Source organism: Mastomys coucha, unplaced genomic scaffold (assembly GCF_008632895.1).
Source record: "Mastomys coucha isolate ucsf_1 unplaced genomic scaffold, UCSF_Mcou_1 pScaffold7, whole genome shotgun sequence".
Lineage (NCBI taxonomy): Eukaryota > Metazoa > Chordata > Mammalia > Rodentia > Muridae > Mastomys > Mastomys coucha.
Window position 1 is genome coordinate 63,124,232 of NW_022196913.1, and position 25,670 is coordinate 63,149,901.

The following is a 25,670-nucleotide window of genomic DNA, read 5'->3' on the forward strand; positions in this document are numbered from 1 at the left end:
TTCACACTATAAAAAAGAAAAAATATCTTGCATTAGAATCCTTCAACATCTGCATACTGCTTCACACTATAAAAGAAAAGAAAAAAAAAGTACGAATTAGAATTTTTGTTCAAAACATCTCAATCAACATTAAGACAATTTCAATGATAAATTAAAATGATAAACATGTCCATTACAATTAGAAGAACTTTTAAAGAGCAATAGCAACTATAAATTAAAGCAATGTAAAACTCAAGAAAATGTTAATAGACAGTAGTAGTGCAGGGTTAAGAAAATGAAACTGGAAGCTGTTAATACTTGGTAGAAAAGACAAAGGAGCGTGAGGAAGGTGTGAAATGCTGCGTTTCACAGCACCATCATTATCTGTCCTGTAGAGGTGGCCTGTGCCATATGGCAGACTGTGATTTGTTGTCGTTTTAGTTATCTAAAAACAACAAAATCACTAGTCTTCCACACAGAACTAGGCCAACATCCAATGACTCTTCTACATTTTCTACAGGCTCTGTATAATTAATTACAAGTGGTGGTTTTGGCAGCAGTTTTCACCAGAGAAATGAGAAGTTTGCTTGGTTAAGGCTTCTTCCAGCAAGATTAGTATTGAATGTCTTCATTTTAGTAAGAAAACAGAAGAAAATTAAGGCAGAGCTATTAATTAGAATATTTAGAAGTTAGATTTCCCCAAGTGATGGAAACACCATGGTTTCTAAAAGAAAAATCAATTGGGAAGAAAAGCTTTTTAAAGGTTTTAGTATATATACACTAACACAAAGCTAAGGGTCAACTGACCTGTTCTGCAGCAAATACTGTGCGTTCTGTATCTGGTCCTGTGTTCCTGTAATGGTAATGATTCGATCTTCAGATCCTTCTAAAGGTTCATCAATTTTGATTGATGCTCCAGACTCATGACGAATTTGTTTAATCCGCTGACCACCTTTGCCAATAATAGATCCAGCCAACTGAAAAGATTTTAAAATACAGCGTTTATGATCACTTGAAAGAAATCATATTTCCTTTTATCAATGATGAAAAGTAATAACTTAGAAGGGCAGTCTTAAATTCCTGAACTAAATTTTACATTATGATATATGTGTATTTTAAGCATCCCAAACTGTCTTATTTTTATTAATGTCACTACACTAAGTATCATTTGATGGAAGGTTCAAAACACCCTTTCCCACCCGCTAAGTTCAACGTTTATCTCAATCCTAAATTCTGAGTCTTTGTTCAATTTACAGAAGCAGCAACTACTACAAATCAGTAAATTCCCCGAATTAAAAATACTTACATCTTTGGGAATAGTTACTTGTGTAGTGATAATAGGTCCACCAAGATCACCATATGAGCCACGACCCCCTGCATAAGAATAATCTGATTTAAATAATGAGCAGCAAGTTCACATAAAAATAAGATTGAAATAATGTATGATTTCACAAAAGAGAAACTTACCATATCCAGAACCACCCTAAAAACAAAAGAAAAAAATTACTTATTTTAATATTTCTAAAATATCCCACAGATTAGAAAAAAAAAAAATCAAAGTCCTCCCATAGCGCCCATACCCAGCTTATCCAGGGAATAAACTGATTCAAGAAATTGCAGGGGTAAGGAGGGGGCGACCAATTATTACGGAGTGCCAAGGTAAATTACCAATATATACATTATTAACATTATTGATACTCAACCTGTGGTTCATAAGCCATTTGCCATTCTGATGGGCTCCATGTGTCAATTGCAGAGTCCCAAGTTTCATCAGCACTGAACCCAACCTGTATTACATACAGAAATATCAAATTTAGATGGCTGTGCAAATAATTTCAACTTAAAAAAAAAAAGCACTTACTATAGTCTTGCACAAATGTTTGTTTATAAGGTTTCTTAAAACACACATGTGGCCCTTATAAATCAAAATTCTTACCATGCCATCATAGCGATCTCCAGGCCTTCCTCTTCTGTCATAAGCCATTAGATCTCTGCAAGCACATGTTATAATGTTTATGTGGTCACATTAAAATCACCTTCCTGACTGCTAACTCTTTTATCAATGTTAATGTTTGGATAAAAACTTACCCCCCTCTGGGTGGTGGTGGAGGAGGAAGAGGAAGATTCCGGGCTCTGCTGCCACCCCGGCCACCTCGACCAGGTGGTGGTGGAGGAGGTCCTCGACGAGGGCTCATATCATCATAATCTCTTCTGGAAGGAGGCATGGGACGCCCACCCCGACCAGGAGGCATTCTGTCAAAACCACCTCTTCCCCTCATGGGGAATCCCACAGGCCGTCCTCGGCGGTCATCAAACATCATTGTAAAACCACCATAATCATAGGTTTCATCATAAAAGTTGGGATCATAAGGTTGTGCACGTCCTTTGATGGGAGACTAAAAACAGAAACACAGCACCTTAAAGCCTGAAGAAAAAGAGCACCGTTCCTATCAATCAACCCATCGCAACCATAACTACATCTCAAAAGGTAATAGAGGCAGAGAATAGAATGACGTAACGAAAGGATTTCTAAAATACTGATGAGCGAGGGATGGGGATGTGGACGGAAGAGGGAAGGACCATTACCCCAGATATCTCTGTGAGAGTGGGCAACAAGGCACTATAGGGACCCTTATGTAAGGATCAAAGGCACTATATTAAACGAGGCAATATAAAACTTGCAGGGAGACGTCAAAACTAATGGTGTGAATGAGTATTGCCTTATTTCTGATAGTTTGATGAAACCGAATACAAACAAAAATATTCCAAAGATACCTCAGATATAAGGTCAAGGATGATCTTGATGCATTCTACAACCCTATCAGGTTTTCCTCCAATAAGAACAACTCTGTCAGTAGAATGAGGGCAGCACTCCTGGAAAAGCTTGATTGTTGTCTGAGTGTTCTATAACATATTTACAAAAGAGAAAACCCATTAGAAGTTATTAGCACATCAAATAAAACCCTAAATTCTGACATTTGCACCCAATTACTCCCAATATAGAATGTGGTCAACTATACAAGGACCTAGAAATGGTGTAAATTTAACAAAACTTAAGTTTTTTTACTTTAAGACCCAACTAAATAGTGATGAGGGATCTGAGGGAGTGACCCACAAAACCAACTCTATGAGAAACCATCGAATCCAGAAGGAACAAAATAGAATAATTCCTTACTTCTCGAAGTTCTTTGATTTTAGCACCTTTAACACCAATAATTCCTCCTGCCAGACTCTGATGAATCAACAGTCTCAACTCGCAGTCAAAGTCACTTCCTTTATAATGTTGGTACTGTAGAAGGGGAAATACACAATGTCACTCTCTTGCAAGTATTTTCCCAACACTGTATCAGCTTATGCTTAAGCATAACATAATGCACCGTTGCAGTAAGCAACCTGAATTTATATCTCAATAACTTTACCAGTTATGTGCTTATTATCCTCAATAGCCAGGCCCAAAAAGGACAATCTGCACCACCTTAAAAAACTATTTTATTTTCAGGTCCTGCAACACCATACCCACACTGCAGCCATTTAGCATGTCGCTGTTACCACAAAATTAACATTCAAATAACACCATAATAAAAATGACTGCAAAGCACTTTGCAAATGTAGTTAATTCCCACTGCAGCATGGAGCAGGGTCAACAGTGAGTTGTGTAAGACCATTCATGTATCATATTTTTAAGCCTTTTTCTATCGAGATGGGAAAAGCACACTATGTTAAAAAGAAAATCGATCCTATGGGCCAGGCTCCATACTTCAGTGGGGTTCAATGGCACTATGACATACATTTAAGCATTCCACAGCATCAGATTCGAGCGGGAGCTGGCTGGTTGCAGTGGGTGATGGCAACTGCAGGCCCTGAAAGTAGAAAAATAAGAATAATAGGTTAAGTGTCTATCGTGATCAGGCTATTGTCGCATATATTGGTAAAGCTACTACAACATGTTAATCTATGTTAATATACAACAGCTTATTTAACAGTAAAATCTTTTCTCCATATACCCAGTAAATGATTAGACTCTTAATGTCAATAAAGAAAATGAGCCAAACAGCAGCACTCATAGGCCCATTCTTCCTCCTGTCTACAGAAACACTAGGACAAGCTCCTGTAGCTTCAACAACTGAACTATAAACTTCCTATTAAAAAAGTAAAACCTTAATCTTTCCTAGTTAGATCTAAATTGCCCTCTCCCTTCCTCAAACACACTATGATATAGGATCAAATATAGTTCCTATTTAATATTCCAAGAATGGTCAGCCTAAATTTTAGAGACAAATATACATTATGCTGTCAAATACACATTATTTTTTCTTCCCTCCCCCAGCTCACCCCAATAAAACTTATAACACTATCCCTCATCTTGCCAAAAAAATTTTTAAAAGAAACCCACCTCTTCCAAGGTAGGGATGATTTTCTTCAGAATTTCTCCAATCGTCTCAATATCAGCACTGATACTCAGTATGCTGCCAAATATCAAATACCACAGAATACAAAAAAGTGGAAAAGAAAAATAAGTTTTGTCATCAGTAATCAAATAAACTTTTAGAGAAGTAACATCATAATTACTTAATAGTCCCCATTTAAGGTAGCCTATTTATGAATTTTACACATGCATTTTATTTTATGCCCAATACAGACATAACATTATTAGGAGACTTTGAGAGAGACAGAGAGAATGGGCTGCTGGAAGGGCTCAGATTAAGTGGCAATTCTCGACCAGAATTGAAGCAGAGTTGAATTCTCATGTTCCCCGCCACCAAGTTAAGGACACCCTCACTGTTATGGTAATACTGGCACACCTTCTCTTGGGTAAATTGGGGAATATGCAAGTGGTGAACATTGTATCTGGAGTAAGGCTATGGATACCAGTTAGAAATTAGACTACTTAATGGGCTCTGCAAGAAAACAAATACAAATGCAAGACAAAACAAAGACAGTACAAATGAGAAGTGAAGGAAAGTGAACCAGTTAGCGTTTCATCAGAAAAAATTATGAACAGACAATGTTGGGAAGCAAGGTGGGCCACAAAGACAGAGCGAGAGACTATTTGGGTAACAGTTTGATTTACAATGCAGCAAATATGCAACACTTGAAGCTGTGCTCCTTCCATTGAAATAAAATTAGTGGATCGTTTGGGTGGGCAACTCACGGTAAAAGTTCAGTGACAAAAGGACTTAATGGGGAAAATAAGACAGAAACTTGAAAAACAATACACCGTCTAAAGGGGATACTATTTAATTATATAAAAGGCAGGTAATAAAATACATTTCTCTCTTTCTAATCAGGCAGTGAGGCATAAACTGTTGGGACATACCGCTCGGGGCCACTGCTGTCTGGGACTGAAACACTGGCATTGTACTGCATTGGTCATTGGCGTTCGTGGATGTTGGCATTGGGCATGGGCATTCAATCAGAAGTTGTCAAGTATTGTACCCGTTTGGCAACGAGCACATTTTTGGGCATAGCCAACCAGGGTTTTCACATGGGCGTTCAGGGGCGGATGGGCCAACGTCATGGTGGGCAACGCAGGGGTAAGTCGATCCAGTACATGGGCAACGGAGATATATGGCCAAAAAAACAAGGAGAGGGAAAAGGGGGAAAAGCAATAAATTTTAATTTAATACAAACTATACTCATACTCTCAATGAAACAAGCTTAAGTTGTTCTGAAGACTAACACAATAATGGACTTCTCTATACCTGACCGTGGCTTAACATTTAAGGACCTTAAATGATGGTTCTAGTTTTTTGTTTTTGTTTTTAAATGTTTCAGTAGCAGGCTGGCTCGTGAGGGTAGACACAAAACCTGTCATGACTCAAAAGTTTACTGAAATTGAGGAAAATGGGGAAATAACCCAGATAATTATACAGAACATCTGGATTAAGAGGAAAGAGGTTCAAAGACAAAACAAAAATTCCCACACCAAACCCCCAACTAGTAAGACTGATTTGGTTTCATGAGGTGTAAAACAACACATTCCTGTATCTTATAAGCAGATTTGTAAAAATTATAACAAAATCTAAAGTTTATAGTAATCAAGAGAAACACAAAGATCTGTTACCGAGAGGAATGAAATACTGTTAGGTATTCAACAAAGTTATTTGCCTCTATTTTACCAAGATAAACATTAAGAAATGTGTATGAGGGAAAAAAAAACAAACAAATTTTGGTGTAGTCAAGTTCTAGAAATACACACACACTTCTGGTGCTGCAACATTTAATGTGTCTAATCACAAGAGTCAACCCACTATAAATTATGAAGACTCAAATCCTAGGCAAACAGTTCTGATTGCCAAGATTAATCTATTCACTACCCATACTTAAAAATCAGTCAGCATGAGCTCCATGTTGCAAACTGTGGAACAGATGATTTAAAAAAGGAAATAGTTTTTATCAGCCATATTTAACAGCTTTCAGAAATGCCTGAATCCCTCTTACACATACACACAAGAGGAATGGTACAATTAAAGGTTTTTATACTTTGTCTCTATTCCTAATTAAAATGTTTTATCTTATTTGAAGTGAATTTGAAGGGTCTTATTAAAATATGAAAAGATTGAATTATGTATGTTCCACCTTAATTGAGGTTAAAAAAAAAAAAAAAGCAGAAACCATCTATATAACCATTAATTATTACAAATGGTTTGTAGCTAGTCAGTGATTCCTAAGACGTGAACCTTTAAAATTCTAGAAACATACAATGAATGTGCTTGTTCAGTAGTTTAATACTTACGTCTGTACGGAGAGCCTTAATATTCTTGCCTCCTTTTCCAATCACTGCCCCAGCATTCTGGAATAGACAAAAAAAAATTACTTTGCTTTTAGAAAATTAGTATTTTCAAGCTGTATTTTTAACTTTAATAATGTTTGCACAGCACTGAAAATCGAGAAAAAAAAAAACCAAGATGAATAGTTTTATGGTCTTTGGAATATTTAGAACACCAGGCATAAATATAAAATTCCTAGAAAGCGTAGATTACAAGTGCCCTCTTGTAAAAAACAAATAGAATCTAAACGGCAAATACTTTTACATTATGACTTGAAGAAAGTGATCAGGTAGACTTAAAAGTTTTCCGGGGAAATAAAATGCAACCAACAGCCAAAACCTGTGCCTACAGTCACACCACTCATTTTTCTAATTGATCTGTGGTAGACCCTGAAAATAGGGCTTCCACTATCAAAATTTCAGCACTACCTGCAGTTTTGAAGTCGCTATCATTAAGAACCACATCAACTAAATGTGATAGTACAGACCCAATCAAGAGTTCAAGACCAGCCCCACCTATGAGGCCTCAAAACAAATGAACCCTTTATAAAACTTTTATTCAGTGTAAAGCTGTGAAAGCTTTCCAGAGTCAAAGCAGAGCTCAAAGTGGAAAAACAAACAAACAAACAAAAAACCCAATTTTTATTTGACTACTTACTAACCAACCTCCAAAATTTAAAGAGCTTATACCTTGCTCTGAAGCAAAATGCGCAATTCAACCATCTCATCAGTATTTCTAGATCTTTTAAAGGCTTGTTCCTCCTCCATATCTTCTGCAGGGCGTTTACCTAGAAATTAAAGTTTAAATTTTAAATTAAAATGTGCTCCAAGAAAAGGTAACTGAAACTGCCTTATAAGTCCCTGCCGTTGTCTCCCTAACATCAAAGATACTATTTTAATAAATATTTCAAAGGATTAAAATGGTGAGTGGAAAAATTGTACTGCTTTTTAAAAAACTTGTGCAAGAAAAGGCTATTACTTTTCATAAAAAACAAGTAACTGACACAAACTCAAAACTACAAAAAAATAAAACTATGTAAGAGGTAAACAGGACGTATCAAAAACATTTATGGTAATGAAAGTAACGGAACAAAAAATATATGGTTGGTTATAATTAAAGTATTTTCTCACCAAATTCACCATTGGTTTCGGTGTTGGGGAAGGTTTCTTCTGGCTGTTCGGTCTCCATTTTCTTGAATTAAATGGATCCACCAATCTGTTGAAAAATAAAGAAGCTAGCTAGTATATTTGGCTTATCAGAAAGCACTCTTTTGCTTAAAATCTTTAAAAGGAGGATTCTGCTTCCAGAACACACACACCCTTACAGAGCAGAAGTGACATACTACTGTTACAATAATCTATAGAAAACAACGGTAAACCAGTTTTGCTTTTGTCATTATCTAAAAGAAATATCAGGTTTAAGGTCTGATTTTTGGAAACTAAAATATTCCTAAAGTGAACTGTTAAAAACCCTGTAAAAATCGAAGAGGAACAGGTGTAATGGACTTCTTTATACTATTTAGATTGGTTCAATGAAATACAACAGCCTAACCAATTCCACTACCAAAGCCTTTTTCCCCCAAGGGGGAAAAGAAAATCAGTAATTCCGTCCACAGCAACTTGCTTCATTTCATTACAACGGAAAAGCCAGCCGACCTAATTTTGTTCACAAGACTAATTCTTGAAAAGACCACGTCTTATCACAAAACTAGTGTTATAGTAGGGGTAGTAGTAGTCTTCACCCCCAACCCCGGCCTTCGGTCGTGACTGACAACACTAATCAATGAAATCTGCCAACATTTTACGAAACGTAAGGCAAATACAAGCTACATTTACACTTTCAGACAGAGAAATCTAAAATTCTGATTAAGGGACCAGATTGAAACTACCACCATTATTCAGCAAAGCTACGGAGTCTTTAACCACAAACACCATTATCTTAAGCAATGTTAAAAAGGCTATCTCCCAACAATTTCGTCTGTAATTCAGCTCTCCAAGACCCCAACCAAGGCGTCACAGCCGGTCCAGTCAACTCGAGGTCCTACCAAACCAAAGGCTAGCTCAGGATCTTCAAGTCCAGGTATCGCCTTTCTACCCTCTCCTATTCCAAAACGCCGGCTGCAAATGTCCATCATCGAGAACCGCCTGAAACGCCGACACCGGCCACTCCGCTAAACCCCCGGCCGCTAGGCAAAGGGGTCCAGGCAAACCAGCAGGGTCTACGCAAAAACAAACAAAAAAACCCCAAAACGCCAAGCCCTCGGCCCGTGGCCGCCGTCCGAAAGACCCACTAGTACTAACAGGTCCCGCCGAGCGACCGCACGCGCTGTCCTCCCGCCCACGACCCGGCCCGCAAGCGCCCAAGCCACGGTCGCTCAGCGTCGCCGAGCCTCTCCTCACCCGGATCCGGCAGGAAATGGCGGCCCGCGTAATGGCGACTACGTGCGACTAGGCGGAGCCGCGCGAGACCCCCCTCCCCCACCCAGCACGCGGGCTCGCGAGCGCCCGTCCCCCGCACCTCCCCCCACACCGCCCGAGACAAAGCCGCCGCGGGAGCCGCGGCCGCCCCATCGGCCCCGCCGCACGGCGCAGCCACCCTCCCCCCCCGGAGGGGGAGGCCCACGCCGTGGAGGGACAAAGAGGGCAGCGGGGGCCGCCGCGGCCCACGGCACCCGCCGGCCCGGCGGTCCCTCCACCCCGGGCGCCCGCGTCCCGGCCCCGCAGGCCTGTTCTCACGGGTCCCCGGAGCCATCTAGCACCCAGCAAGCCAACTGCAGAGGCAGCACGCTCGGGGAAATGGCGGCGGTGGGGGAGGGGAGCCCGGGCAACGTTCCCCGGCGGGCCGCGGCAGGCCCCGAGCGGCCCCACGACAGCCGAGTCGGGGGCCCGGCCCTGCTCCCCCAAGCGCGGCTCGCCCGGCCCTGCTCACCGCGCGAGTCCGCCGTTGCCTCCCGGCCGCGCCGCCTCCGACGGTCGGTCACTGCTAGACAGAGAACGAGGACAAACCCCCTCCCACCTCAGCGTCGCGCCCTATTGGCTGTCCAGGCTTCGGCGGTGGTGCGAGGGCGAAGCGATTGGCCCAGGACCGCGTCAATTACGGCGCCGAGAACCCCGCCTTCCGCCGGCGACTCCCTTTGGGCTGGAAGGCCGCGGGCCTGAGAAAACCCGGGCATGGCGAGAGCCCACGCCGCCATCCCGGGGGGGGGGCGCCAACCCGCTCCCCGGACTCGCCACCCCGAAACCCTAAGCCACCCCGATACCTACAGGCCGCAATCGAGTGGGAGACGAGCACGACGGCGACGTCCGTGCAGCGGAGAAACCGAGGATAATGGCGTCTGCAGCGCTGTCGCCTGGAGCGCCCTCCTCCTTTCTCGTTCGCGCACTCTGTAGTGAGGGGGGGAGGGGAAAGAGTGAGCATCCTCTCGCGAGACTTCGGCGGGCCGCTCACGTGTGCTGGGAGGGAGCGGGGCGGCCGCGGGACGGGGCGGGGCGGGGGAAATTTTCGAGCCCCGAGGGAGCTTCGCGGGATTGGAGGAGGGAACCCCGGTGTCGCGGCGCGGATTGGGCGGGAAGAAGGGAAAAGAGGGAAAAAGAAAAACGCTCGGAGCGGGAGAGGGCGAGCACCGGGCGGCGCTGGGATCCGGCGCGCGAAGAGGCGGGCAGGCCAGGTCGGTGCTCGGCCCGGATTCCCCGGCTGGCCGTCCGTCGCGGCTCTCCCGCTCCCTCCCTCCTTCTCTCCCTCCCCGCGCTGCGGGCTCTCCGCGCCCCTCCGCGGCGCCCGGGAAACCCGCTGTGCTAACGGCTCGCCGGGCGGGGAGGGCGGGGGAGGCCTGGAAGCGGCGCCCACGGAGGGAGCCTGGACTCGCTCCCGCGTGGGGCCCGACCCGGGCAGGGCGGAACACCGCGTAGGCGCCCGCGCGTCCGGCCAGCGGGGCTCCCGGGACCTTCCCGAGAAAGCTCGCGGGCACACCGGCCGGCCCACCCGACCCACCCACCGATCGGGGGAAGGGAGGGTCTCTGCCGGTGCTCCCCTCCCTCCTCACCCTCACAGCAGTCCTCCGCGGTCCCGGACTCTCAGCCGGAGAGTCCAGGCGGCCGTCCGCGGAAGCGACCTCTAGTTAGTGAGGCGTTCGGGGCGGGCGCAGCCTGTCCGACCTCTTCCTCGAGTTAGCCCAAAATGTGTACACTGCGCCCTTTAAGTAGCTCCGTCTGAGAGCAGTTGAGCCATGCTCTACGTACCGAGGAGACCGGGGCGTGAGGACTTGGTGAGGCACAGTGAGGGGGTCGTACTGGAGCCCTGGCTGGCGTGGGGTTATCTAGACCTGCCTCTGCCTCTAAAGCTGGCGTTAAAGGTGTGCGCCACCACTCCTGGCTCATGCTGGTTTGGAGTCTCTCAAAAGATCCGCCCGCCTCTACCTCCCAAGGCCGAGATTAAAGGCAAGCACAACTATGGCCAGCTAGAATTAGTATTTCTATTACAACATTCTTGGTTTTTTTCGAGGCAAGGTTTCTCTGTGTAGCTCTGGCTGGCCTGGAACTCCTAGAGATCCCCCTGCCTCTGCCTCCCGAGTGCTTTGAGATTATGGCGAGCATTCGCCGCCACCACCTGGCTAACTTATTTTTTTTTTAAGTTAATGAGAACGGGGAATTTAAAGGAAACTAGGAAAGTGACTAGACTCTAGTGAGAAGTTGCTTCCTCTAGATTCCATGATGGGAGTGTTCTTGCCCCCAGTTACACCCGTTTGTTTTCTTCTCTCTCGCTCTTTTAGGTTTTCTCTTAGAATAATCAAAGTCTGTCTTTTTGTCCATCCTTCATTTTCTATTTAGAGTTGGAAGTTTTCTTTTTTCTTTTTTTGAGACAGGATTTCTCTATATTCCTGGCTGGCCTGGAACTCGCTCTAGACCAGGCTGGCCTTGAACTCAGAAATCCACCTACCTCTGCCTCCCAAGTGCTGGGCGTAAAGGCGTGCGTCACCACTGCCAGCGGAGTTGGAAGTTTTCAATTAAAACCTCGGACTGGATATGTAGCTCAGTGGTGTATAGTGTGGAGGCCCTGGATTTGGGTGTCACAACAAAGCTTGTGCCAGTTTGCTTCATTTAGTAGCTCCTGGGTATACTGGGAGTTAATGGTTAAGTGGTATAGTCTAATGCTTTAGTATTACTTTGGAGCCAGTATTACTTAGCTGTAGGATTTAATATAATTTTAACAGTTCAGTAGCTGGCTGGGATAATATTTAAAATACTATAGGCACCATACCCTGTTTGCCACTTTGTGCTGACAATTTAGAGCTTATTACAGTACTTTGAATAAGTTGTGGTTGCTTTTATGTATGAGGGAGTCTTTTAAAAAGTAGAATAAACTATGGTGGTTCATGCATTTAATCGTCACCTGGGAGATAGAAACTTGAATCTGAGTTCCAGGTCAGCCAGAGCTACATAGTCAAACTGTTTCAAGAGACAAACACAAAACTAAGGTAAGAGGGCAGACAGGTGAGATGGCGCAGTGGGTAAAGGTGTTTGCCACTAAGGCCAAACCTGATGATGTAAATTTCATCTCCAGGATGCAGGAAAAACAGAACTTACTCTCAAAATGACGTCTAACCTCCATGCAAATATAATGAAGTAAATATTTTAAAAAGTACTGAGGATAAAAACCATATTCAAGCCAAGCAGTGTTGGTGCAAGCCTTTAATCCCAGCACTTGGGAGGCAGAGGCAGGCGAATTTCTGAGTTTGAGGCCAGCCTGGTCTACAGAGTGAGTTCCAGGACAGCCAGGGCTACACAGAGAAACCCTATCTTGAAAAAACAAAAACAAAAACCCAAAACAAACAAACATATTCAAGGTGACAGAACAGAGCTGGGTTAGAGACTCCTAAATGGAATTTTCGCTTTATTTTTATTTTTCCTCAAGACAGTGTTTTTCTGTGTACTCCTGGCTGTCCTAGAACTCACTCTGTAGACCCAGGTTGTCCTCAAATCCTGAGATTGGCTTCCCTGTGTTTTCTGAGTGCTGGGAATAAAGCCACCAGCTTTATGACTACTTTTTTTTTTTTTTTTTTTTTTGAGACAGGGTTTCTCTGTATAGCTCTGGCTGTCCTGGAATTCAATCTGTAGACCAGGCTGGCCTCGAACCCAGAAATCCACCTGCCTCTGCCTCCCAAGTGCTGTGATTAAAGGCTTGTGCCATCACTGCCCTGTGATAACGGTTTGTTTGTTTGTTTTTTGTTTTGTTTTTTTAAATCTCTGGCTTTCTTTTTGGATTATCTTCCCAGAATTCTGAAACTATCTTGGTGTCTTTAACAAGTTAAAATGATGTTAAAAATAAGTGCTTTTTTTTTTTTTTTTTTAACATTTTGTGGGTGTGATTATATACACACATGCCATACAAGCAAGTGGGAGCTACAGGACAGCCTTGTAGAGTTCTCTTTTCTACCCTATTGGACATAGGCGTGGACTCATTACATACAGTGGCAGGTACCTTTACCTGCTAGGCCAGCTTCCTTGGCCCAACTTATTTTTTAGAAGAAAGTAATAGAAACATAAAATGGATATAAATATTTGTTACTGAGTTAAGATCTCAGCTATTGATTGAATGGCACATATAATATCTAGGGATGGCATTCTATTAAAAATTTGAATCTGATTAAAAATTAATCATTGAGCCAAATATGACTAATCTTAGTGGTAAGTAGTATAATTTCTACTTTTTTCTGTTTTAGTCTTAAGAGCAAGTTGGGCCTGGTGGTAGTGGCGCACGCCTTTAATCCCAGCACTTGGGAGGCAGAGGCAGGAGGATTTCTGAGTTCGAGGCCAGTCTGGTCTACAGACTGAGTTCCAGGACAGCCAGGGCTACACAGAAGCCCTGTCTTGGAAAGAAAAAAAAAAAGAGCAAGTTGGGTCCCAGGCTACACTGTCTCCTATGCTTGTCTTCCTCAAGCTGGCTCAGCAGCTAAGGGCACTTGCCACCAAGCCTGACACCATAGTTTTGAACCCTAGAACCCACATGTTGGAAAGAGAACCAACTTCTGCAAGTTGCACCATGGTATATATCACTGCTTCCAAAAAAATTAAAAAAAAAAAAAAATGGTCGTCTGGTACCAGCATTTCCCCTGAACTGCTCTGTCACACACTGTGTTAATCACCTTAGTTACCTTCTAGCTTAACTGTAAACCTGGAGTCAGGCAGCTTCTGCCTCTCCAGTGCTACGTGTGTGCCACCACTTCCCATTTTATTTTACCTTTACTGTCCCCAGAACCACACCATCTACTCTTGCACTCATGGGAGTAGGCCAGTTACTTTCTCTGGTGTCATTCTAGAATCTTCACTGCTGCTTATCTTACGTTTCAGGGTCATTTCTCTGGAGCAGGCTTTGAGTACTCTACTGACCATCTAACTTGAAATCCTGTCATCATACCACAGGCGGTCCTGATAGGTGGTAAGTTTCCTTATGGACATGCTAAGTGTATACACACACACACACACACACACACACACACACACACACACGAGAATTGATTTGTCTTTAGTATTTTGTTGTTGCTTTGTTATACTGAGAAAATCAGATATAAGTATACCTGACAGCACAGTTGAGAATATTTAGGAAAACAAGTAAGACTTCTCTCACCTCAGAGTGAGGTGGCCAACTATAGTCATATAAATTTTAGTAGAGTTAAAATAAAAAGTTAAAGTAAAGCCGGGCAGTGGTGGCACATGCCTTTAATCCCAGCACTTGGGAGGCAGAGGCAGGCGGTTTTCTGAGTTGGAGGCCAGCCTGGTCTACAGAGTGAGTTCCAGGACAACCTGGGCTACACAGAGAAACCCTGTCTCAAAAAACAAAAAACAACAACAAATATATATATATACACATATATAAAGTTAATTACAGATGTTAAAAGAAACTAGTGGATATTAAGTAAATTTAAATTATAGAATCTGATTATTAATGTATTAAAATAAGATATAGTAATAGTCCATTGTCTTTCAGAGGTCTGACATTACACTTTATCATGCATATCAATCTTTCTGCAACCCTGTAAGGCAGCTGGTGGTACTGAGTGAGAGAAGTTAAAGAATTGACATTAGGTCATGAAGCTTGCACTCTGACAGATAGTTCTTAAACATTTGTCTTTCTCATTATACTGTCTGAGTCTAGGGTTTGAGAAAGTCAGAGATTTTTTTTGTAATGCTGAAAAGAGAAAAGTAAAGGATGTAGTAATTTGGCCTATTTGTATTTGAGAATTACAGGTGCTGGGTTTAAGTGTATTGAATCACATTTCTGTTTTGTTTTTAGATGGACATACACACTTATTTAAAAGAAATGGGTGTAGCTTTTTGTTTTTTTTTTTTTTTTCCAGACAGGGTTTCTCTGTGTAGCCCTGGCTGTCCTGGCTGTCCTGGGACTCACTCTGTAGACAGGCTGGCCTCGAACCCAGAAATCCTCCTGCCTCTGCCTCCCAAGTGCTGGACGTCAAGGCGTGCGCCACCACCACCCAGCAAGTGTAGCTTTAAGGACTGACCTCCTTCTGTTTTCAGAGAATGTGCCCACTTTTTTTTGTTGTTTTCAAGCGGACACATATGCTTTTATTTAAAAGAAGTGAGTGTAACTAAATATATTGAGTCTCTTTTCTTTTTGTTTTCAGGTGGATTGTGGATGCTCTTATTTAAAAGAAATGAGTGTAGCTAGTGCAGTATTAAGAGTTGAAACTTGGCTTTTGGCAACATGGCATGTTAAAGTGCCTCTAATGTGGCTGGAAGCTTGTGTTAACTGGATCCAAGAAGAAAATAATAATGCTAATTTGAGTCAGGCACAAATAAATAAACAAGTGTTAGAGCAGTGGCTTCTCACGGACCTGAGAGACTTGGAACATCCTCTCTTACCTGAGGACATTTTAGAAATTCCAAAGGGAGAACTGAATGGATTTTACGCTCTACAGATCAATTCTTTGGTTGATGTAAGTCAGCCTGTGTATTCACAGATACAAAAGCTGAGAGGAAAGAATACAGGCAATGATCTAGTTTCAGCTGAAACACAGAGTACTCCAAAACCCTGGGAAGTAAGGCCGTCACGGATGCTGATGCTGCAGCTCACTGATGGTGTCACGCAAATTCAGGGAATGGAGTATCAGTCTATTCCAGCTCTTCATAATGCTCTTCCTCCAGGCACAAAAATTTTAGTTCATGGACACATTTTGTTCCGTCTTGGTGTTCTCTTACTGAAACCAGAAAATGTGAAGGTGCTAGGAGGTGAGGTAGATGGTCTTTCAGAAGAAAATGCCCAAGAGAAAGTACTTGCAAGATTAATTGGTGAACTTGATCCTACAGTTCCAGACATTCCAAATAATCCCAATCACAATGTGCCTAGAGTTTTGGGGAGTCTAGATGCTGTTTTGGGGCCTTCAGATGAAGAACTCTTGGCAAGTCTTGATGAAAGTGAAGAGCCTGCAGCTAGTAATGATGTGACTGTGAGAAGAAGCTGTCTCAGCACAGACAGCTCCTCAAACATTACTCCAAGAAATCAGCCTAGTTTTGAGCCAGGATGTAATATTTCTTCAAGGCCAAAGGAGAAACCACCAAACCAGCCTATGCATTTCACTGATGGAGAATTTGATGACTTTTCACTGGAAGAGGCCTTGCTTTTGGAAGAGACTGTCCAGAAAGAACAAATGGAAACAAAAGCATCACAACCACTAATTTTGAAGGAAAACACGAGTAAATGTATGGAGATCTTTTCACATAAACCTAGTAATCTGAACCACACAGCTTTGATTCATAAACAAGGAAACAGCAATTTTGATGAAAAAACATCTGAACAAATGATTCATGAAGACAAATTTTTTGACTGTGCATCTACTAGAGACCATCGTAAGAGACTCTTAGCTTGTGATTTTACAAATGACAGTAAGATTTCAGAAGTAGATGATGCTGCACAACAGACTGTCAACAATGAAGATGTATATTGCTTAAGTAATAAAATGTTCAACAGAAAGCTGGACCTGTCAGAAAAGAGTTTACAGATTTCAAAAGAAAATGGCCACCCTTCTCAGGCTTGTTCTTCAAGATCACTTGAGAATAATACTTATCTATCTACTGGCATGGACTTACACTCTCCACCCTTTATTTATTTGTCTGTTCTAATGGCCAGAAAGCCAAAGGAAGTTACCACTGTGAAAGTCAAAGCATTTATTGTCACTTTAACTGGAAATCTCTCAAGTTCTGGTGGCTTTTGGTGTGTAACTGCAAAGATTTCTGATGGTACTGAATATCTAGATGTAGATTTTAAAGATGAAATACTTACCAGTATGATAGGGTATTCAGTATCAGAAATGAAACAATTAAAAAAGGACCCTCTTAAATATAAAAAATTCCTAGAAGGGTTACAAAATTGTCAGAGAGATCTGATAGATTTGTGTTGCCTAATGACTATTTCATTTAATCCTTCTTCATGTAAAGCCACGGTACTGGAATTGCAAGATGTTGGTATGGAACACCTTGAGAACCTAAAGAAACGACTGAATTCTGTAAAAGAAAAAAGCTTCAGAGCTTAAAAGTGGCTGAGACAACTCAGGGGGTGACTCGCTTTCTGCCAAGTATGGTGACCTGTGTTTGATCTCCTGGTCCCTTGAGATAAAAGGCGAGACACAGTTTCCAGAATCTGTTGTTAGTCCTCTACACAGGTAGCAGAGGGTGCGCACGCGCGCGCGCGCGCGCACACACACACACACACACACACACACACATTAAGTAAATGACATTTTAAAATAAAGAGATTTAATCAAAGTGTATGTGAAAAAAAATTTTTTATTTTGGTGATACTGGCTTAGGGTCTTGTAATGCTAGCAAGCTTCTGCCATAGTCACATCTCTAGATCTTTGAGACGTTTGTTTGTTTTGTTTATTTTTTGTTTTACCTCCTTAGAAACTGGATCTCATACTCCCAGGCTGTCCTCAAGCTCTCTTGTGTAGCTGAGAGTGAACCTTGAAGTTCTGGTCTCTCACCTCCACTTCCCAAGTGCTAGGTTTTAGGGTTCTGCGTTTTTACTTGGTACACCAGTTTAAAACCAGGGCTGTGTGTGCTTGGCAAATACTCTAGCAACTGAGCTATATCCCAGTCCTTGTTGAAGGGTTTTGCTGACCTACTCTCATTGAGAAATTTGTTTTCCACGTGTCACTGGATAAACCTATAACTGATAAAGAATTGTGATGGGCTGACAGCAGCTTGTTGGGTAAAGGTGTTTGCTGCTGAGCCTGACAACCTGATGCTATTCCTGGTACCACAGGCTGGAAAGCAAAAGCTGTCCCCTACAAGATGTCCTCTGATTTCCATCTATAGCATGTGTGTGCTCCCTCCCATACATGGAGGTACACACAATGAAATAAAATTTAGCCGGGCAGTGGTGGCGAATGCCTTTAATTCTAGCATTTGGGAGGCAGAGGCAGGCAGATTTCTGAGTTCCTGGTCTACAGAGTGAGTTCCAGGACAGCAAGGGTTACACAGAGAAACCCTGTCTCAAAAAAAAAAAAAAAAAAGTGACTTTAGCTCTAATAAGTTGAATATTTAAAAAAAAAAAATTGTACTGTGATTTACATGTCTTACATTTACTGTGTGTGTAGGTCAGAGGGCAGACCGTGAGACTTGGTTTTCTCCAACCATGTGGATTCTTGGGGTAAAATCATCAGGCCTTGCAAGCCCCCTTTACCTGTTGAGCTGTGAAAGTGGCTCTGTGGCTTTTGAGATGGTATCTTGATGCATTTCCAGGATCCTTTGAATTGGCTTTGCATATAAGCTATTTGCGTCAGTGTGTTACAGAGATTACACTCTCCTTTTGCTGTACTAGATGGTATTTGGGAGATGTACTTTTAAAATTGTGAACGTGTGTGTGTGTGTGTGTGTGTGTGTGTGTGTAGAGATTGCTTTACTTTTCCAGAGAATCCAAGTCTGTTCCCAAAGATGGGCTACTGAGCTGCCAGTAACTCCATCTCCAGGAGATTTGATACTCTCTTTTGGCTTCCCCAGGTGTGGCTATATGCACTTGTACAAGCACACACACATTGAAGCATGGTTTCTCTGTAGTCCTAACTTGCTCTGTAGACCAGGCTGGCCTCCAACTCACAGAGATCTGACTGCCTCTCCCTCCTGAGTGCTGGGTTAAAGGTGTGCACCACTGTGCCAGGCTTCATGACACACAGAGAGAGAATAGTGGTGGAGGCAAGAGGATCAAAAGTTGATCATTCTTGGCTATATAGAGAGAGGCCAGCTTGGCCAACCACATAAAACTTTGTCTCAAAAAGGGAAGTTCAATAAAAAGATGTAAAAATGTTTTTCATTGTGAAAAAAAAAAAACAGTTCAAAGCACGAGGATAGATGTATGCACTTTTAACACATGTGTCTACCATGTGTGTTTAGGTGCCCATATTGACCTGAAGAGTCCATCAAATCACCTGGAGCTGCAGTTGGTGGGTTAATTAGAGCTAAACGAGTCCTCCGGAAGAGCAGCAAGTGCTCTTAACCACTGAGCCATCTCTCCAGTTCCAGGATGTACTGGCTGGTTTTTTGTGTTAACTTGACACAAAGTAGAGTTATCAGAGAGGAAGGAGGGCACTTCAGTTGAGAAAATGCCTCCATGAGATCCAGCTGTAGCACATTTTCTGAATTAGTGATCAATGGGGAGAGACCCAGCCCGTTGTGGGTGGTGCCATCCCTGGGCTAGTAGTCCTGGGTTCTATAAGAGCGGACTAAGCAAGCCATGAGGAGCAAGCCAGTAAGTTGCACCTCTCCATGGCCTCTGCATCAGCCTCTGACTCCAGATTACAGTCCTCCTTGAGTTCGTGTTCTAACTTCCTCCAATGATTGACTATGATCTGGAAGTGTAAGCCAAAGAAACGTCCACAAGATGCTTTGATCATGGTGTTTTGTCACAGCAATAGAAACCCTAACTAAGAGCCAGGTGGAACACGCCTTTAATCCCAGCACTTGGGAGGCAGAGGCAGGCGGATTTCTGAGTTTGAGGCCAGCCTGGTCTACAGAGTGAGTTCCAGGACAGCCAGGGCTACACAGAGAAACCCTGTCTCTAAGAAGAAAAAAAAAAAGAAAGAAACCCTATCTAAGACACAAGAATACAGGTACTGCTGATACATACTCTTATAGTACTCTTGCCTGTATACTAGGGTATCTTTCATTATAAGATCTAAATGTTGTGTGTGTGACATTTTGTTTTTAAAATCTCCTTTGAGGTGGTGCTTAATAATTTGTTCTTATTTACTTCTTTATATTCATCACCCATATATTTTACCAACCCATTGTTCTATATTCATTTCTGGTGTTTGGATTGTGGTTCCTTCAAGGAACAGAACCAATGAAATGAGGATATGTTAAAAAGAGATTTATTAAATTGGATTATACTGTGTTGGCAGGGTAGCCCATCAGTGGGTAGCCCATCTTCACACTGAGGAGGCTAAGACCCTGGCTCAGTCCATGAGGCTTGATGCCGTTTTCCCATCTTGACATTGAAAGGATTCCTAAAAAGCTGTTGGCTTTCCTTCCTTCCTTCCCTCCTTCCTTCCTTCCTTCCTTCCTTCCTTCCTTCCTTTCTTTCTTTCTTTCTTTCTTTCTTTCTTCTTGTCGTTGTTTGTGTTTTTTTGAGACAGGGTTTCTCTGTATAGCCCTGGCTGTCCTGGAACTCACTCTGTAGACCAAGCTGGCCTCGAACTCAGAAATCCACCTGCCTCTGCCTCCCAAGTGCTGGGATTAAAGGCCACTGCCCAGCAGGCTGCTGGTTTTTATGTTGGAAGACTGGGTCTCTGTGTTAGCAGGAATGGTGGCAGCAGCAGGGTGTGGAAGTGGGAGGGAGAAGCAGCCTCAGAATACAGTGTGCCTGGGCTGCTCATCTGGGGGAGGGACTTCCCTCAGTCTTCCAGGAAAACAGTCTCATAGACCCACCCAAAGCTCTGTCTTCATTTGATTCCAGAGCGAATCAATTGTCAACCAAGATTAGCTTACTTTGGTTCTGAATCTAATCTGGTCTGGATTATGCTCAGTTTAGTAGTTGCTCTTTTTTTTTTTTTTTTTTTTTTTTGTCAAATCATTATAATGTAAGAATAACCTTGTTAATTTAAAAAAATTCCTTACGATATATTTGACCACATTTCCCCACCCTCAGCTCCTCTCAGATCCTACCTCTCTGCCCATTCACCTTTTCTCTATCGAAAGAAGGTCAAAACAAAAAACAATAAGAAAACAAGACACACACCAAAACCAAACAAAAAACCATGGTGTTCATTATGTGTTGGCCAACAACTGGGTATGGAGCCTGCCCTGGGGTGTGTTTGATATACTCCGGGATGCTCAGTTGGAGAAAACTGATTGCCCTTGCCCAGCAAAGAACAATTGCAAATAGCTTCTTGGTCAGAGGCAGGACTTTGTGTCCACTTTCCCTTCTGGGTTCTGGAACTGTTTGGTTTGAACCTGTGCATGTCTTGTATGTGCTGCCACAGTCTCAAGTTCAAACATGGTCAGCCCTGACTGAGTCTGGACGACATTTCCTTGGAGTCACCCATCACCTCTGGCCCTTATACTCTTTCTGACTTCTTGTTTTCTCTACATTCACCTTTCACATCAGGCTCTGGCCACCCTCTTAATTACAAGGCAAACTCCTTACCCAGTTTATTATCTAGTCTGACTTTCCTTTAGCCTCATCTCCATCCATTCTGCCTGCCACGGAGTTCTACTCACAGCAAATGGTAGTTGGTGAAGTCTGTATTGGAGTGTACCTCCCATTTACATACTTCTGCCCACCCCTACCCCACGCCGCCCCTAACCATATTCACTCAGTCGTGTGCATCCCTCGGGTTGATGTGTGGGCTTTTCTAGCTTCCTTGTTTCTCTGTCACTGCACTGTTAGATGCTTTCACAGGATAAGCTGCTGTAGTGTACCCAGTGGGTTGTTAGGGGCATCTCTGCGCTGTACACACCATGCCATGAGCATCCTTCTAGTTGTGACTTTGCCAAATATTTCCTAGGGGGAAGTATCTCCATTTAAAAACCATTGCTGTGTTGGGACATAAGGTGCTTGAGCTGTGGGGCTGAGTGATTAGGCTGTGCAAATGACTGACGTCCACTAGATTGCTGTCTTTACCCCCTTGCTTAGTACCAGCCATAGCTACTTTTCTTTTTTTAAAAAAGGTTTATTTATTTATTTATTTTATGTGTATGAGTACACTGTAGCTGTACAGATGGCCATGAGCTCTGGCCCCGCTTGCTCCAGCCCTGCTCACTCCAGCGTAATACACTGTAGCTGTCTTCAGACAGCACCAGAAGAGGGTGTCAGATCTCATTACCGGTGGTTGTGAGCCACCAGGTGGTTGCTGGGATCCGATCAGGACAGGTGGAATTCTGAGTCCAGCCTGGTCTATGGAATGAGTTCCAGGACAACCGGGGCTACACAGAGAAACCCTGTCTTGAAAAACCAAAAAAAAAAGAAAAAAAGAAAGAAAGAAAGAATATCTCTGTACACTACACATCTACCTGTGCCTGTGAGCAAGGCCAGGAAAGCAAAAATCCAGTTTTTTAAGCCTCTATAAAGACAAACGAACCATAAAACAGGAAGTTAGACATAACTGTTGATGTAGCCAGCCCATAGCGATTGTCACAGCAATTAATACACTTGTTATTATTTTTATGTATTTTTAAAATTGAACTTGTTCTGGGACAAATTCACACACACACAGACACACACACACACACACACACACACACACACACTCTGCATCTGATCGCAACTTCCTGGCTACTCTTAGCTCTTCTCACCACTGACAACTTCTTGTTCCCTAACAGACCCTCTTACTTTCACGTCCTTTTTAAAGTTACATTTATGGGCTCAGTGGTTAAGAGCACTGATTGCTCTTCCAGAGGTCCTGAGTTCAATTCCCAGCAACCACATGGTGGCTCACAACCATCTGTAATGGGATCTGATGCCCTCTTCTGGTGCGTCTGAAGATAGCTACAGTGTACTCACATACATAAAACAAATAACTAAATCTAAAATGGTGTTACATTTATTTATTATGTATGTGCCGCCTGTGTGTCCCACCTCTGCACATGTGGAGGTCAGAGGACAACTTGTAGGAAGATTCTATCTTCCTTCCACCACGTGAGTGCTGGGATTGAATTCAGGTCTTCCGGCTTGTCTTAAGAGTTTCTATTGCTGAGATGAAGCATCCTGACCAAAGCAACTTGGGGAGGCAAGGGCTTATTCAGCTTACGCTTCTACAACACAGTTCATTATTAAAGGAAGTCAGGACAGGAACTCCAACAGGACAGGATCCTGGAGGCAGGAGCCAGTGCAGAGGCCATGGAGGGATGCTGCTTACTGGCTTGCTCCTCTTGGCTTGCTCAACCTGATTTCTTACAGCACTCGGGACCACCAGCTCTAGGATGGCACCACCTACAATGGGCTGGGCCCTTCCCTATCAATTAATAATTAGGAAAGTGCCCTACATGCTTGGTTGCAGTCTGATCTTATGCAGGCATTTTCTTAAAAGAGGTTCCCTCCTCTCAGGTGACTCTAATTTTATGTCAAATTGACATAAAAATAGCCAGCACAAGTGCCTTTACTTATTTTGTTTTGTTTTGTTTTTATTTTTCAATCCATTGAGTTTAACCAAGGCTGTCTGGGTGTAAGTACAGAGCTATCCAATGGGGCACACAGCACCCACCAGAGACTTTATTACCATAACTCCCCTTCCCCTAGAACCCATCAAGAGACATTATACTTCCGAAGGGAAGGGTCAGATTCTCATAAGCCCCATCTCTGTCCATGACTGAGTGTAAGCAGGCCCAGACTTACCTGGGCCCAATTCTGGCCATCACAACTGTGATGACTTTATGGTCGAAGCAGCTGTACCCTGTCCAGAAAGCATTTTTTTTTTTTTTTGGTTTTTCGAGACAGGATTACTCTGTATAGCCCTGGCTGTCCTGGAACTCACTGTGTAGACCAGGCTGGCCTCGAACTCAGAAATCTGCTTGCCTCTGCCTCCCAAGTGCTGGGATTAAAGGCATGCACCACCACTGCCCACCCCAGAAAGCATTTCTTAGCTTTTCTCCCGATCCCTCAGTTCTTACATGCTGTGATGGTTTATATATGGCCAGCCCAGGGAGTGACACTATTAGTAGGTGTGGCCTTATTGGAGGAAGTGTGTCACTGCCCTCATCCAAGCTGCCTAGAAGCCAGTCTTCTCCTAGCAGCCTTCAAATGAAGCTGTAGAACTCTCAGCTCCTCCTGCACCGTGCCTGCCTGGATGCTGCCCTGCTCCTGCCTTGATGATACTGAACCTCTGAACCTGTGAGCCAGCTCCAACTAAATGTTGTCCTTATAAGAGTTGCCTTGGTCATGGTGTCTGTTCACAGCAGTGAAACCCAAACTAAGACACATGCTTTCTGCCCCTTCTTCCACAATGTTCCCTGAGCCTTGGAAGGACGATCTAGATGCCCTGTTAAAGGCGGAGCGCTCAACACTCACTTATTCTCAATACCCTGAGGAAGTTTATCTGGTCAAAGCCAAAAGCAACTCTCACGTGTAGGTCTGAAAACACATATTTAGAAGGCAGTGTATGTCCATTTAGCCAAAGAAATTCTTCCCTAAGGGCCATGACCTTCCCCAGCCACTGGCTTCTGACCAGACTTCCTGTACCTGGTGTGAGTTTGCTCCTGTGGAGCAGACCTCCAATTCCATCTGAAGCAGTTGGTTACCATATAACAGTCATGTCACCGTTATACCAGTGGGCACTTCTGCCACGATCCATCCCTGGGCAAGACTGTGAATGACCTTTCCCCTCAGTTGTGGGAGCTTCTAGCAATGTGGAAGCTAGCCATTAGGGAGGAAGCTTCCGGTTCAGTTCCAGATTGATTTCTCCGTGTCCTGAAACAAAAAGTGTGTGCTGACTTCATATACACTTGGGCCTCACCACTGAGCTGTGGTGGGCAACCCAGAGCACTCACTGACAGAAGCCTGTGCTCTTGTCAGAGCCTCTGCGCTCTTTCTGAGCAGTCTCTCCCAGGGAGCATCCAGACTCGATTGTCTATAACCTGTAAGTCCAACAAGCCCTTTCCTTACTCAGGTCACTTTGGGCCAGTGCTTTTATCACAGCAACAGTAAAACCAAGACATGGTATGATCTAGTTACTCCAACCATCACTGAGCGTTCTGTGTTCTCCCACTCTCTTCATGTCGACCAGCTGTGGATCTCTGTGTTGCCATCTCTTGCAAATGAAGCCTCTCTGCTGAAGGTTGAGAGATGATGCACTAACTCATCGGTTAGAAAGACAATCGCTTAGGGGCCGTTTAATACTGTGTCCCCTTAGCAGAGTAATAGATTCTCCTCTAGGGCTGTGACTTACGCCATTACAGGTTCTCAGCCCACTGAATGATACCAGCCATGAGTTCCGTCTCACAGAGCAGGTCTTAAATTCAAGCAGAAAAGAGTTGATCACTCTCATACCATTCATGCTATGATTGCGCCTGTGGGTCTACCCGACAGACCAGGCATTAGCTCACTGGATAAGGCAGTTTACGACTCTGCTGTGAAGAGCACCTTCCAGCTAGGCCAAAAAGGATGAAGTTTCCAGGCCTGTACCAGTTTGATTTCTTATTTTCCTGTGACTCAAATATGTGGTGTCTTTGGTAGGATCTGAAGTAAGTTCTGTAGGAAGCCCAGGGCACTGGCGATACCCTATAGAGTTTGGGGAGGGGGAGGAATCTATAGAAACTCACAGACTGATACCCACACCTGGCTCTTACCATACCTTTTGGATGGAACGCTGATTTTGGTAGCCAAAATACATAGCTAATGATAAAAAAAAAAAAATAGAAAGATTTTATCATCTATTTGTTTACTATAACCAACCAGTCATCAGTAAATAGTTTAACTATG

At 43.3% G+C, this 25,670-nt stretch overlaps 2 protein-coding genes across 8 annotated transcripts; one reads left to right on the plus strand and one right to left on the minus strand.

The window, feature by feature from the left end:
• On the minus strand, nt 1–10,132 carry Hnrnpk (heterogeneous nuclear ribonucleoprotein K). Of its 4 annotated transcripts, none has more exons than XM_031358506.1 (16): nt 10,013–10,132; nt 7,880–7,964; nt 7,439–7,536; nt 6,716–6,772; nt 5,297–5,340; nt 4,373–4,445; nt 3,768–3,839; nt 3,155–3,268; nt 2,755–2,883; nt 2,068–2,375; nt 1,916–1,970; nt 1,683–1,766; nt 1,447–1,462; nt 1,286–1,368; nt 787–956; nt 1–66 (listed from the first exon to the last, which is right to left on the minus strand). In XM_031358506.1, exons 2-16 carry the CDS (start codon nt 7,935–7,937, stop codon nt 33–35), a joined length of 1,395 nt encoding a protein of 464 aa, XP_031214366.1. In that variant the 5' UTR covers nt 7,938–7,964; nt 10,013–10,132; the 3' UTR covers nt 1–32. The 4 variants fall into 4 exon arrangements, with proteins under 4 accessions (XP_031214366.1, XP_031214367.1, XP_031214368.1 ...); XM_031358507.1 differs by lacking the exon at nt 10,013–10,132 and adding an exon at nt 9,678–9,786; XM_031358508.1 differs by lacking the exon at nt 10,013–10,132 and adding an exon at nt 9,149–9,172.
• Rmi1 (RecQ mediated genome instability 1) lies at nt 9,923–17,524 on the plus strand. 4 transcript variants are annotated; one of them, XM_031358504.1, is made up of 3 exons: nt 9,923–10,158; nt 14,096–14,183; nt 15,388–17,524. In XM_031358504.1, exon 3 carries the CDS (start codon nt 15,418–15,420, stop codon nt 17,290–17,292), a length of 1,875 nt encoding a protein of 624 aa, XP_031214364.1. In that variant the 5' UTR covers nt 9,923–10,158; nt 14,096–14,183; nt 15,388–15,417; the 3' UTR covers nt 17,293–17,524. The 4 variants fall into 4 exon arrangements, with proteins under 4 accessions (XP_031214364.1, XP_031214362.1, XP_031214363.1 ...); XM_031358502.1 differs by lacking the exon at nt 9,923–10,158 and adding an exon at nt 10,205–10,416; XM_031358503.1 differs by lacking the exon at nt 9,923–10,158 and adding an exon at nt 10,547–11,013.
• The last annotated feature ends 8,146 nt before the right edge of the window (nt 17,525–25,670 follow it).

Excerpts from the sequence above, each read along its gene's own strand:
- Hnrnpk (XM_031358506.1), bottom strand. The coding sequence starts at position 7,937 with ATGGAGACCGAACAGCCAGAAGAAACCTTCCCCAACACCGAAACCAAT. Across the intron at positions 7,537-7,879 it reads CGAAACCAATGGTGAATTTG|GTAAACGCCCTGCAGAAGAT; the intron begins GTGAGAAAATAC and ends TTTAATTTCTAG. Across the intron at positions 4,446-5,296 it reads GACAGCAGTGGCCCCGAGCG|CATACTGAGTATCAGTGCTG; the intron begins GTATGTCCCAAC and ends GATATTTGGCAG.
- Rmi1 (XM_031358504.1), top strand. The coding sequence starts at position 15,418 with ATGAGTGTAGCTAGTGCAGTATTAAGAGTTGAAACTTGGCTTTTGGCA.